The sequence below is a fragment of the Lygodium microphyllum genome, chromosome 14 (assembly GCF_053477565.2).
Source record: "Lygodium microphyllum isolate KBCC chromosome 14, Lygodium_microphyllum_v1.1.10, whole genome shotgun sequence".
NCBI lineage: Eukaryota > Viridiplantae > Streptophyta > Polypodiopsida > Schizaeales > Lygodiaceae > Lygodium > Lygodium microphyllum.
The window spans coordinates 31,507,322-31,520,031 of record NC_141148.1 but is presented as its reverse complement, the minus strand read 5'-3'; the positions used below and the strand labels follow the sequence as shown (position 1 = coordinate 31,520,031).

Sequence of the window (12,710 nt, the reverse complement as noted above, 5' to 3'; positions counted from 1 at the left end):
GTGTCTTTTCTTCTTTTGATTGTACACATGCTGACCCGCAAAAGAGTGTTCCATAATGCCACTCTGGTTTATTGTTTATTGCTGACATTTCTTACCCGAGTGTTTGTACATGAACAAACCTTGTGCAGTCTTTGCATTTGGAGCACTTTGCTATCTACCATGATTCAAACACATCCCCTTGGAAAGTGGCACAAAGCTGGCAGGATATGAGTCCAAAGGAATGGAGTGAGGTAGAAACTCTTCCCATCTCTCTTGTTGGTCAAGTGTTGTTTTGCACTCCCTTCAAAATACAACTTTTAATCTAGTATGAATAGTTACAAGAGAACCTCTACGTCAACTGTGGGGTTTACAAACAAGAAGAGGGAGAGAGAAAGAAATGAGACCAAGGCTATCTTCAACATCTCCCACTCTTCCAAAAGAGGCACTCATGTTATTACAAATCAAAAACTAGTGAATAAACGCCAGTCCAGTCAAGTTCCATACACTGCATGCTGAAATATGTCAAAAGAGATTCAAGTCAATAATGATTAATGGCATTTTGAACTATTACAATACTTATTGTGCTGGGTATTTGTGTACCCTGGACAATGGACACACCTCTGCACATTTCAATGTTTTTCCACTGATTATAAGGGGTAATGCATCTACTACTCTACTTAGCGTAATTGCTCAAGCAACTGTGTGTGTGGGGTTTTATGTATGTATAAGATAGCACCATTCCATTTCTAGGCTGCATGTTGTCAGTCTCATACACAAATCTTAATAGATTACGGCAAGTGAATCCTCCAAGAATGTTCTCTAAGGTACCATAGTAGCCTTGAGTTTTATTCAGCAGTTTGCTGCAGCCTATTCGGGGGGAAAGAAAAAAGATGATTGATCATGGTAGGCCACTCCTAGCCAATGCCCTAACCATCTTCTTTTTGATTTGATTGGTTGAAATTCTTTTACCCAAGCTGAAACATTGTAAAAGGGTAAGTACTAGCAATCAGTGAGTCACTGAATTGCATTGGTAAGACCCTTTTCCTATCCGATCTTTCAAAATTTCCATCCAATTGTATTTCATGAAATGAGCTGAATGAATATTTCAGAAATGCATTTCATAATGATTGATTAGCATAGAATGCTATTGCTATGTTGATATACCCACCGAGGAAAAAGGTGGATGCTGGGGGAGATAGTGAGACAAAAGAGAGGTGACTCTCCCTCACTATTGAAGATCCCCGAAGGAGTGCAACCATCCGACCCAGGGGGAACTTTGCCCACCTCCCGGTAATTTGGAGTCCGTGTAGGGAGCCAGTCCTGCTGTTTTATCCCTTACGCAGGTACAAGTGGAGAATTGAAGATTGAAGTGTTTCCAAAGACTCAAATACCTTTAGGAGCAAAACATGATAAAACAGGGACTTTACAAGACCCTACAGGGAATTTACAGGCCCTTACAGGTACAAACTTCATTATTGAAGTATAGGTGTAGGTACTACAGGGTGCCCACAGGTCCTATTCAGTCTTCTATAGGGTTTGGTAGCCATTTGGGATTACTATTTTTACCTTATAGTGTGGAAACAGGGCATTCACTGGTTAAAATAGGGTGCAGGCCTGGTCAGTTCAGATTCAAAGATTGAATTGCAGAAATTTGTATCCTAAACTTGTTATAGCGTGCTATAGCTCATCTTAAAGAGGGCATCCTTGGCTTCGATTTGAATCAGAAATTTTTGGAATCGGAGTTTTCTAGCCCAAGTTATAGCTGTTTTTCTAACAGGGGGTACTGCAAGACTGCACTATTATGGCAGGGCATAAAGGCAAAAATAAGGTCCAGGATGATTATGCTCAGCAAATCAGAGATTCTATGCTGGAGAATATACCCCAAGAGAGCCCTGAAGAGCCTCAACAACATGGAGAAATCAGTGCACTTAATAATACCTTGTGTACACATGAACCAAGGCATCGACAACATCATGAGGACCTATTATCAAGAATGGGGCAGATGGTTTTATCTGCTGATCAAACGAAGTCTTCTATGGAGAAATTAGTGGATTCAACTACTCAAACAAAGGCTTCTATTGACAAGTTAGTAGAATCTAATGCTCAAATAATGACTCAATTCTCCCAATGGATGCAAATGTAAATGGGATCTAAAGAAGCAAAGGAGAAAGCTTATTCAAACAGTGAGCCCTCAGTTCCACTTCAGCCACCTATCCAAAATGGTCAAGGTCATGGAATTATTGGACAAAGGGTTATCCCAAATAGACAATACGATGTAGGTGAGGCTTCACAAAGGCATGATGACTATTTGGGCAGTTTGAATTGTGCCAACTCCCAAGCTTTTTGGGCTGAATACCCAACTCCCTAGAGGTCCTCTACTAACGGAAAGGTTTCATAGTGGTTCTTAGCTACCTATTGGGAGATTTCCATCTCATTTTGGGAGTTCAATGCCTGACACTCATGATCAGTCTATTTTGGGACAACAATCCTTCCATGAAAGAGAGCTGAAAGACAAGATCATTTTGGCCAAGTTCAATGGTCAGTCATCTTCACCATCTGATTTAGAGGAGTGGATCTCCAAAATGGAATCTTACTTTGACATATTTCCTAGAACTGATGACATGAAGATTCATTTTGCTTCCTTGCACTTGGAGGGATTTGCGCATACTTGGTGGAGGTATATTAAAAAGGAAGACATACTTGTAGAGAATTGGGAAGCTTTCAAGATACTTATGGCTGAAGTCTTTGTCTCTCCTCTTGAAAAAGAGAAATTGGCACGGAGGTGGTATGGTTTAGAGCAAAGAGGCCTAAATGTAAGAGAGTATACTAACCAATTTCTCAATCTAACCATATATGTAGAGGGCATCAATGATGAGGCTGAGCTTCATAAGTACATGTATGGCTTGGAGCCATCCTTATCAGCTGATGTCATGGCACAATACCCTACTTCTCTTTTTAAAGCTATTGAGCTTGCGGAGCGCTATGGAAGGAAATATAGAAGAGAGTCTTCATTTCAGCTTGGTTTTGGACAGCCAAGGACTGTTTTAAAACATGGACAAGTTGATAACATTTATGGCAGCAATCATGTGCTAAGTGGAGGCTTAAGAGTGCAAACTTATCCACCATTCAATGCTTCAAGACCTCAAAGTAATTTCAGGACAGCAAGCAGTCCTAGAGTTGACTTGAAACAAGGGGACAACAAGCCTAAATCCATTTCAGTCAACATGAATTCTAAGTCTATCCCTATGGATCTCTACAAAGAAAGAAAGGAAAAATGCTTATGTTTGAAGTGTGGGGAAAAGTATATATCTGATCATACTATAAAGTGTGTATACAAAAATGTCAAAGCCAAACTTCAGAGTATGTTAGTCTTTGAGGATCCTGAAGATGAGATTGATGAAGTTAATGCAATTGCACCTGATGCTGAAAATCATGATCTTGAGGAAGAGGTTGGGCAAGAGTATTTTTATGATCCAGTCGACTCTTTTCCTTTTGATCGAGGTGGGAGTGTTCCTTTTGATTCAGGTGGGACTTATCATGAGCCACTTGCTGCCACTAGTTGTTCTATTTCCATGGATGCTTGGACAGGTTCTAAGTGTCCTAATACACTCTGTATGAAGGGTAATATTCATGGAAAGGTTGTGTTCATTTTAATATATAGTGGCAGTACCCATAGTTTTGTGAATAAGTCCATTACGGACAAGCTGAATTGACTTCCCACTGATTTACAGCATCTTATAAGAGTTCAAGTGGCCAATGGTGAAGAAGAAATCAACACACAAATATGCCCACAGATTTCTTTACAACTGGTTGAAAATTTTGAAGCAAAAGTAAATCTGATTACCTTAAAAATGGGGCCTATAGATATTGTACCTGGTTGTGATTGGTTGATGGCATTAGGGAAAATTACTATGGATTTCTCATAGCTGTATATGGAGTTTATCTTCAATGGACAGCTCATTCATTTATAGGGAATTCCTAGTAGGTCGGTTTTTTAGCTTATCACCATTCAATAACTCAAAAGGGAGTACAAGAGGCGTTCACATATATTTGTTTTACATTTGAATAAAGAGATGGAAGATCAACCCATTAATTTAGCAAGTAATCTAGCCTTAATAGCTCTTCTTAAGGAGTATCGGGTTTTGTTTGAGGTGGCTACTTCATTACCTCCCAAGAGAGCAGTAGGTCACCCTATTGATTTGGAGCCCAACTCAAAGCCAATCAATAAGCCACCTTATAGATTGTCTTAGTGTGAGTGAGAGGAAGTAGCCAAGCAAATCAAGAAACTCCTTGAGATGGGATTCATTGAATCAAGTTTTTCACCTTGTGCATCTTCAATTTTGTTAGTAAATAAGAAAGATGGATCTTTCAGGATGTGCATTGACTAGAGGGATCTTAATAGGATCACAATGAAGAGCATGTATCCAATACCCAGGATTGATGATTTGCTTGATGAGCTCAAGGGGGCTTGATTCTTTACAAAGATTGACTTGAGGTTGGGATATCATCAGATCCGCATGCGAGAGGGTGATGAAATCAAGACTGCTTTTAGGATTGATCGAGGGCTCTATTTTTTCTTAGTGATGCCATTTGGGCTTGCAAATGCTCCAGCTATTTTCCAAAGCCTTATGAATAAGATTTTGTAACCTTTCCTATTTCAGCTTGTCTTAGTCTTCTTTGATGACATTCTGATTTACAGTAAGACCCTACAGGATCACGTATCACACATGAGGAAGGTTTTTGATGTATTGAGATATCACATGCTTTTTGCTGAGGAGAATAAATGTTCCTTTATGTAGACTGAAGTGGAATACTTGGAACATATTGTCAGTGAAAAAGGGATACAGGCTGACCCTAAGAAGGTGCAATGTATAAAAGATTGGCCAACACCTACTACTACTACTACTTCTCTTAGAGAATTTCTTAGTCTATCTTCATTCTATTGCCGATTCATAAAACATTATGCGGCTATTGTAGCTCCTTTGACTGACAAGTTGAAGAAGGAATCTTTCTTTTGGGATGCTCTTGCAGATAGTAGCTTCAACCAGTTAAAAGAACTTCTTACTTCCACTCCTATTTTAGTATGCCCAGATTTCTTGAAAGAATCTACCATATAGTGTGATTCCAATGGCCATGGCATTGGGGCTGTTTTGTTACAGGAGTACGGAGTGATTTTTTTTTTAGAGCCGTAAGCTTAGAGATAAAGAAATGACCATGAATGTTTATGACCAAGAGATATTGGCTATCTTACATGCAATAAAGAAATGACACCATTATTTATATGACAGTCGATTTAGAGTCCAAAGTGATCACATGGTGTTTAAGTATTTTCTTACTCAGTCCAATACAACAAGGTCTCATAGAAGATAACTTGCATTATTAGCTTAAAAATAGCCTTATTTGGTTAAATGGTAAGATTGTCATTCGTTCTACCTCTTCTTTTACACGGAAAATTATGGAGGAACTACATTCTTCGCCTTTAGCTGGACACCTTGGAGTTTTCAAGACCTGTGATAGGATCAACAAAAGTTTCAATTGGAAAGGGCTATGGAAATATGTCAAGGACTTTGTCATGAAGTGTATGTCTTGTCAGCAGAATAAGGACAACACCCATAAGCCAGGTGGTTTGTTGCAGCCATTACCCATTTCTATAGGTAAATGGACTCACATTACCATGGATTTCATTACTGGCTTGCCTATTACGAAAAAGGGATGGAATAATATATTTGTAGTGGTGGATAGACTCACCAAGGTAGCCCATTTCATTCCAACCAAGACCTAGTTTACTGTTTCTCATGTGGCCAGTCAGTTCATAGAGCAGATTTTTAGACTACATGGATTACCGTATGTGATTGCTTATGATAGAGACTCAAAGTTCATGAGTAACTTTTGGCAGGGGGTATTCATATCCATGGGCACTATCCTTCTACACCCTATCATCCATAGACTGATGGACAAACAGAAAGGGCAAATAAATGGTTGGAGACTTATCTTCACCATTTCTACTATGATGTCCAAAATTGATGGGATTCTTGGTTACACTTGGTTGAGTTTGCCTACAACAACTCTACTTATGTTAGCATTGGAGTTTCGCCCTTTGAGGCTATGTATGGCTATAAGTTGCCCTTACCCACACTCATCTTTAATGAAAGAATCAACCCTCATGGGAAAGAGGAGTTGAAAAGAATGCAAATCCTTCTTCAGCGCAGTGTAAGATGAATCTTAGGAAAGCTCAAGACCAAATGCAGATGTATACTGATGAGAAGAGGCGGCCTTTAGAGTTCCAAGGAGGAGAATTGGTTTTATTGAAGGTGCCTAAGTCTAGGTACTCTACTTTGAAAGAAAGATCTAGTAACAAGCTTGCTCACAGATTTTATGGCCCCTATCGGATCTTGAAGCGCATTGGAGACTTGGCATACAGATTGGAGCTACCCTCTTCCACAAAGATTCATAATGTCTTCCATACTAGTCAACTCAAGCCTTTCTATGGTGATCCTATTGATACAATTGATGAGCTGCCACCTATTGATGAAGGTCTTATTCAACACATCCCAGAGGCTGTCATAGGTCAATATGAGAAGAAGCTTCGATCTCGTTCCATCATTGAATATTTGATCAAATAGAGAGGTTTACCACCTGAGGAAGCTTCTTGGAGGGTTGATTCTATATTAGATGAGTTTCCTTTCCTAAGGGACATATTGGTGGCTGAAGCCTACTGTCTATAGAGCTAGTTTTGGTGTAGACAGGGACATGACAGCACATTGTTTTAGAACAGTTTTTATTGTGCCTAATTTTTTGATTTAAGCCACTTACATAGGGTCAAAGTACTCTTCAAGAGCTATATTTTGACATGTGACACGCCTCATTTGGACACTTATACTAGAAGTTATGGAAGATTTGGTTCAACGGGGTCTGCTTACACAGCAAGCTGTCTATTTCATTTTGGGTTTATTAGTTGAAGACTTTATGGCTCCATATACCTTTGCAGCATTCCTGATCATGTATATAGCTGAGGCTTACTTTTGTTCTTTCATTCTAGTCCATATGTCAGTCATCTTCCATTCATTTTCCCATTTGTAAAGCTATTAAAAAAAACAGAGTAATACTTTGTTTTATCCATCCTTTTCCAGTCTTTATACGTTTGTTTTTGAGGGCAAAAACCTTTGGGATGGGATGGATTGTAAGAAGCTGGGAAGAATAAGGATTTAGTGTGTGAATAATATTATTGATGATATGCCATGTCACACTGACATTGGTATAAAAGGAGAGGACATGTAATTTTTCCTATCTTTTTGACACATTTTAAAGTGCACAAAAATGAATTTAGATGGCTCACAAATGCAGCCTACTCTCTTTATATTGATTGTACTCTGAAATTGGTTGGCATACTTAATGCATGCAATAAAACAATGAAAGGTATTGCAGCTAAGCTTAATGAGCAAGTCTAGTTAATTTCAGGCTTGAAAATCCAATCATATTGGCCCATCAACTTTGGACAAGAGGCATTTATCAACCTCCGTTCATCCATTTTGAGTTGCTGCTTTATCAACACAACAAAATTTTACAAAAATATCCCACATCACGGTGATGGTCTAATCAAAGTTATTGGTAATATTATAAGTTATAACTATGGCTTTTAGGCATAATCAAGCCAATTTCTTCTTTATTGAGAGGGACCGATTTGAAGCTTCATGGATCTATCTTAAAAAAGGATAGGAAGCTCTAACTATGGATGATTGTATTTTGCTCCATGAATGGATGATCAATAACTCCTACATTTCTCTTGTCGGCATTACCAAAAGGCAATCTTGTGGGATTTCCATGGGATTTGGTCGCTTACCTTTATGGTGCAACTAATACCTTTTTTTCTTCGAAAACATGTTTTGCAAGTACTTAGCTACTTCACAAAGATTTGACATGCACAAGCACTTCAAGCACACTTTTAGATTCTATGAGGACATTCTTTTGGTGAATGTTCCTAATCGTTCTATCTTCTTTTGATAGCTAGATAGTTCTCCTTTTACTATCTGTGCTAATGTCCCCCTTTCAATTGGACCTTTTTGATAATGACTTCTATTTCCTTAATAGTGGTCACTTGGTCTCCATCTCCACCAATTTCCTCAATACGACAATATGTTGTGCTTTGCCACCATTTACCATCCATACTTATGACAAAAAGGAAAAACTTCCTTTCAAATGTATTAGATACATACACTGTAGCAAGAATAGACCCTCGTCATAGTCACACAAGATCATTATTCACAAATAGGGCTTATATTGTATTCCAACAATCAGGCTTTTAGTACTTTGGAGAAAATTCCCATATTGGTGCAAAGGTTTACTTTCTAAAGGACTCATACAAAATTATGAAGATTCGTACAAGCTTCCTTTAAGGACCAATCACCCTCTTCTAAAGCTAGATCTACAACAGCTAATAGCTCTTATGCTACATTAACTATATTGGACACCTCAAGGACCACACCAAACAGGGTGGTGGTCCCTCAGGTACCACCACCTGTTTGGGCTCCCTACACACGGGATAAGGAGGGGAACTTGGATTCCAGGTTTTTTTGTTCCACACATACCCTTGAGCTTTATGCTACAAAGAATCTTGATTTACTTTATCCTCTTGGAAAGGCTCTCTCCTAAAGGCTTTTCATTCTACGGCATAATGAGAGAACCCTTTTTCCAATCCTAGGGTTTTCAACCTTAAAAAATGCCCCTCACAATTGGTTGCTTTTTGGTGAGGTATATGTGAGTTGGAAGAAAGACTCTTGCCTTCTCCCTCTGCTGAACATCAACTTGCTGATGTGATGATAGCTTGGGATACCCCTCCTCTTCCACTACTCTTAGTATCCTACTATACAACTGTATGTATTGGAGCCTGCGCTGTCCTACTAACCTGCTGCTATAATTTCTTAATAGGGTGAAGCTGACTGTGCATAGCAGTCCAATCACTCTGTATAATATGGTAGTCACCACTGGTGCTTTCAATGCAAAAAAATGGCACCTTGCATTTAGTGGTTAAATGATTTTTTGCTGTATACTCTCTTGAGCTGTTGTATTTTTTCTTGATCTCCAAGCACACTGCCTGTTTTTTTCCTGTCATCGCAGTGCATTTACTGGGTATATTTTCAGTTATGGTGGATGCTTTCTGGGCCTTTATATGGCATCATTTATTCAGAATTTATAACAGCGTTATACCCTTTATCGACTGTCACTGCAGTATGTGTATATCATGCATGCAGCTGGCCTATGTAGGCGTCGTACGGTCATTCCGACACAGGTGTTTGCTGCTGTCATCACAAGGAGACGTGACCAGCAGTGCAGACAAAATTTTGTACTATGCTAGAGCAACCTGGTCCAGCTTATGGCATAGGATCATAAAGCTTAGTAGCTCCGTACTATTGTAGTAGCATTCACAACTCTCACTCCCTCTACTATCTACTGTGTACTCTCAGCTGAGAGCTTCCATCTCCGATCTCACATTTGGTATTAGAGCTCAAGCTTGGCATGATCCAGCTTTCCACTCCAGGCTTGTCAGCCTTTGCCTCCAGCTCGTCCAGTTGCAGCATAGCAGCTGCTGCCAGCAGCCTTGTATTAGAGCTGCACAGTGCAGGCTTGCCCGCTGCAGCCCCTGGTCCAGTCACAGTCCCCACCACCAGTGCCAGCTCTGCCTGGTCTGACTAGCACCACCCCAGGTTCACCTGCACTGCCAGCAGCTACAGTGCAGTCGCCAGCCTCCAGCGCCGCTGCCACCTGCTCCTGCAGCGCCACCTGCCTTCTGGTCTGCACCACCGTCCCTGTCTGTGAGGCCTGCCAATATCTTCCTGCTCCTCCAGGCCACCAACATTGAAGATTAAAGGAGGCGTTTATTTATTATTATTCAGAAAAATCTTAACCACAGATTGGGGCTTTTGCCTGACAAGTGTATCTCTGCTCTGGATGTGCTTTCGGGTACACATATTGCAGAAATTTCTTGGGAAGCGGGTCAGAAAATTTGGGGCTTTTGGATGTTTACCAAACATTGGCACATGTATTGAAGATTCAGTCTGAAATAGATTGAAATTGTGCATTTTGGAAAGCAAAAATTTGGGGCTTTTGCATTTGTTGTGCTGCTGAGCACTGTTTATGCATTGGGTAGTGTGTACATTGGACTGTTGTGATCAGGTGTGACAGAGTTTTGCTAATTATAGCTTGGTGTATGTTGTAATTTTTGGAAATTTGCAGATTTCCAAGTTGTTGTAGCTTTGGTTTTTGCTCTTATGTTTTTTGAAACAGTGACATTTATCATGACCAATCAAGGACAGAGTGATGTATTCACCTATGTATCCAAAGAGGATAGATTGGACGGCAATAACTATTCTCTATGGTCCTTCATGAAGTTGAATGTGCTGATTGCAAAAAATCTTCGGGATTATGCTAGTGGTAAAGAAGTCCGTCTTGGAGTTGTGGCTCTTGCAAAAGGCTAGCTCCAACTCAGCCTCTTCCCCAAAGATGAGCTGCACAAAAGACTTGGGGCATATGGGATGCTCAAGCATTGTCACTGATTGCATTGGTGGTTCATCGGTCCATAATCTTGCATATACAGTCTGCTGCTTCTTCACGAAAAGCATGGCTTACACTTGAGTAGATGTTTGTTGGAAAAAATGAGACATGCATCTCTTTCTTGAAAAAGGAGCTTGAGAATGTGAAGATGGATGAAGGTGATTCTATGTAGAATCGTCTTAACAAAATTCAGGAATTGCGTGAGCAGTGAATGAATGTAGATGAGTACTGTTTTGATACACAAATGATCTCTACTACTTTGAATTCCTTGCCACCCTCTTATTTGGCCTTTCACATGGCCTTGAATCTCACCATGAGAATTTCTCCACAGCCACTTACCTTTCTTTAGGTAGTTAGTTTGCTCCTAGAAGAAGAGTAAACAAGAAAGAACAGTGGGGTGGATGTAATAGCCTTTGAACATGCTTTTATGGCGAGACAGAATGGCAAGGACTAGTCTAGAAACACTTTGCAGAGTTCTGGAATTTTAGGTACTTCTCAGAGCAACAAGAAGCAGAGGGGACACACAAGCCAAGAAGGGCAAAGTGCCATTGTTGTAAGAAATCAAGTTACTATATCACGGAATGTAAGAAGCGCATTGCCAAGGAGAAGAAGGAGAAGTTAGGGATGTCTGTTTCTGATGCACCTTCTAGTGCTACAAAGTCCGTGTCTTTTATTGTAGACCGTGACTATTGTTTTTACACCTATAGTTATGATTCTTCTTGGGTTGATAAAGCATTGAGCTCTACTGAGAATGCTAGCACTTGATTCTTTGATAGTGGTGTTTCTAAGCACATTACATCGCGTAGGGATTTGTTTTCCTTTGTTATTGTAGCTCTTGTTGGCAAATCTGTGCAATATGCCAACAATGTATCTTAACCTGTTAGAGGTGTTGGGGAGATTGTCTTGAGAGCCATTGATGGCTCTACTCTCCGTTTGCAGGATGTATTAAATGTGCCAAGGATAAAGAATAATTTGTTATTCATTTCTTCTTTAGCAAAGTATGGTATGTAGGTCACATTTGATGATGAAAAATGCATGGTTAGGGATAAGGAATTCTTGACTTCAGAATTATGGCATGCTCACATAGGGCATATTAACTATGGTATTTTGATATTTATGCAGTGTACTCAGATGCTAGATGGTTTAGCTCTCTTGGAGAGACCTTCTCGGCATATTTTGGAAAAAATGCATCGATTCTCTTTTTCTTGTGATGTCGCTTTTAAGGCAACAACTAGGTTACAGATTGTGCATTTGGATGTATATGGACCTATGTAGATAAAGTCATTGGGTTGATGTTATTATTTCGTCACTTTCTGAATTTACTCATTTTTGTTGGGTCTACTCGTTGGTGAAAAAGTCAAAGGTATATGATGCATTTTTGGCTTTTGTTGCTCTTATTGAAAATCAGTTTGGGTCCAGGATTAAGACTCTATTTGGACCAAGGGGGGGGAATGCATGTCTTCTTTGTTGACTAATTTTTTGAAGTAGAAAGGCATTGCCCATTAGTATACTCCACAGCAGAATGGGATTGCAGAAAGTAAAAATTGGTCACTCATGGAGATGGCTAGATATATGCTAAAAGCTAAGAATCTGTCACATGGCTTTTGGATGGAAGCACTTATGTGTTCTCGTCACGTTTTGAATAGGTGCCCTACCAAGGCATTGAAAAATGTCATGTCTTTTGAGGCTTAGAACAATTGGAAACCTTCAGTTGGTCACTTTCGTACTTTTGGTTGTCTTTCATATGCTCATATTCTCAAAGTACTAAGAAAGAAGTTGGACAACAAGACTGTCAATTGCATTTTTGTAGGGTACAATAGTGAGAGCAAAGGATACATATTGTATGAACTTGTTTCCAAGAAAGTCTTTGTCAGTAGGGATGTGATTTTTGACGAAAAATCAGAATTATGTCTTGGTGGTTTTGACACATATCAGGCTGCAAATGATGTGTTGAAGGGCTGCTACCCATTTCTTTTGGTAATGCAGCTGGAGTTTCAGTAAATGAATAAAATGTTCAGTTAGCTGCTCCATTAAGCAATGCAGAAAATTCAGCCTATGGTCGATCTGAATATTTGGCAAGATGCTGAATTTGAGGTTCATCAGGAGCATGTACATAATCAGGAAGCTAGGCAAAATGCCTAGATGGCACTTGCAGACTATGGAAGATAGTAATTTGGATGCTC

General features: G+C 39.7%; 1 protein-coding gene across 3 annotated transcripts in view; it reads left to right on the top strand.

Moving 5' to 3' along the window:
- LOC148025458 (calcium-dependent lipid-binding family protein) overlaps positions 1-12,710 on the top strand; it is a 222,825-nt gene that overhangs the window by 67,055 nt on the left and 143,060 nt on the right. For all 3 annotated transcript variants that reach the window (XM_087692591.1, XM_087692590.1, XM_087692592.1), the window contains exon 11: positions 129-230. In XM_087692591.1, the coding sequence (XP_087548717.1) occupies positions 129-230 (102 nt within the window). The remainder of the gene's footprint in view (positions 1-128; positions 231-12,710) is intronic.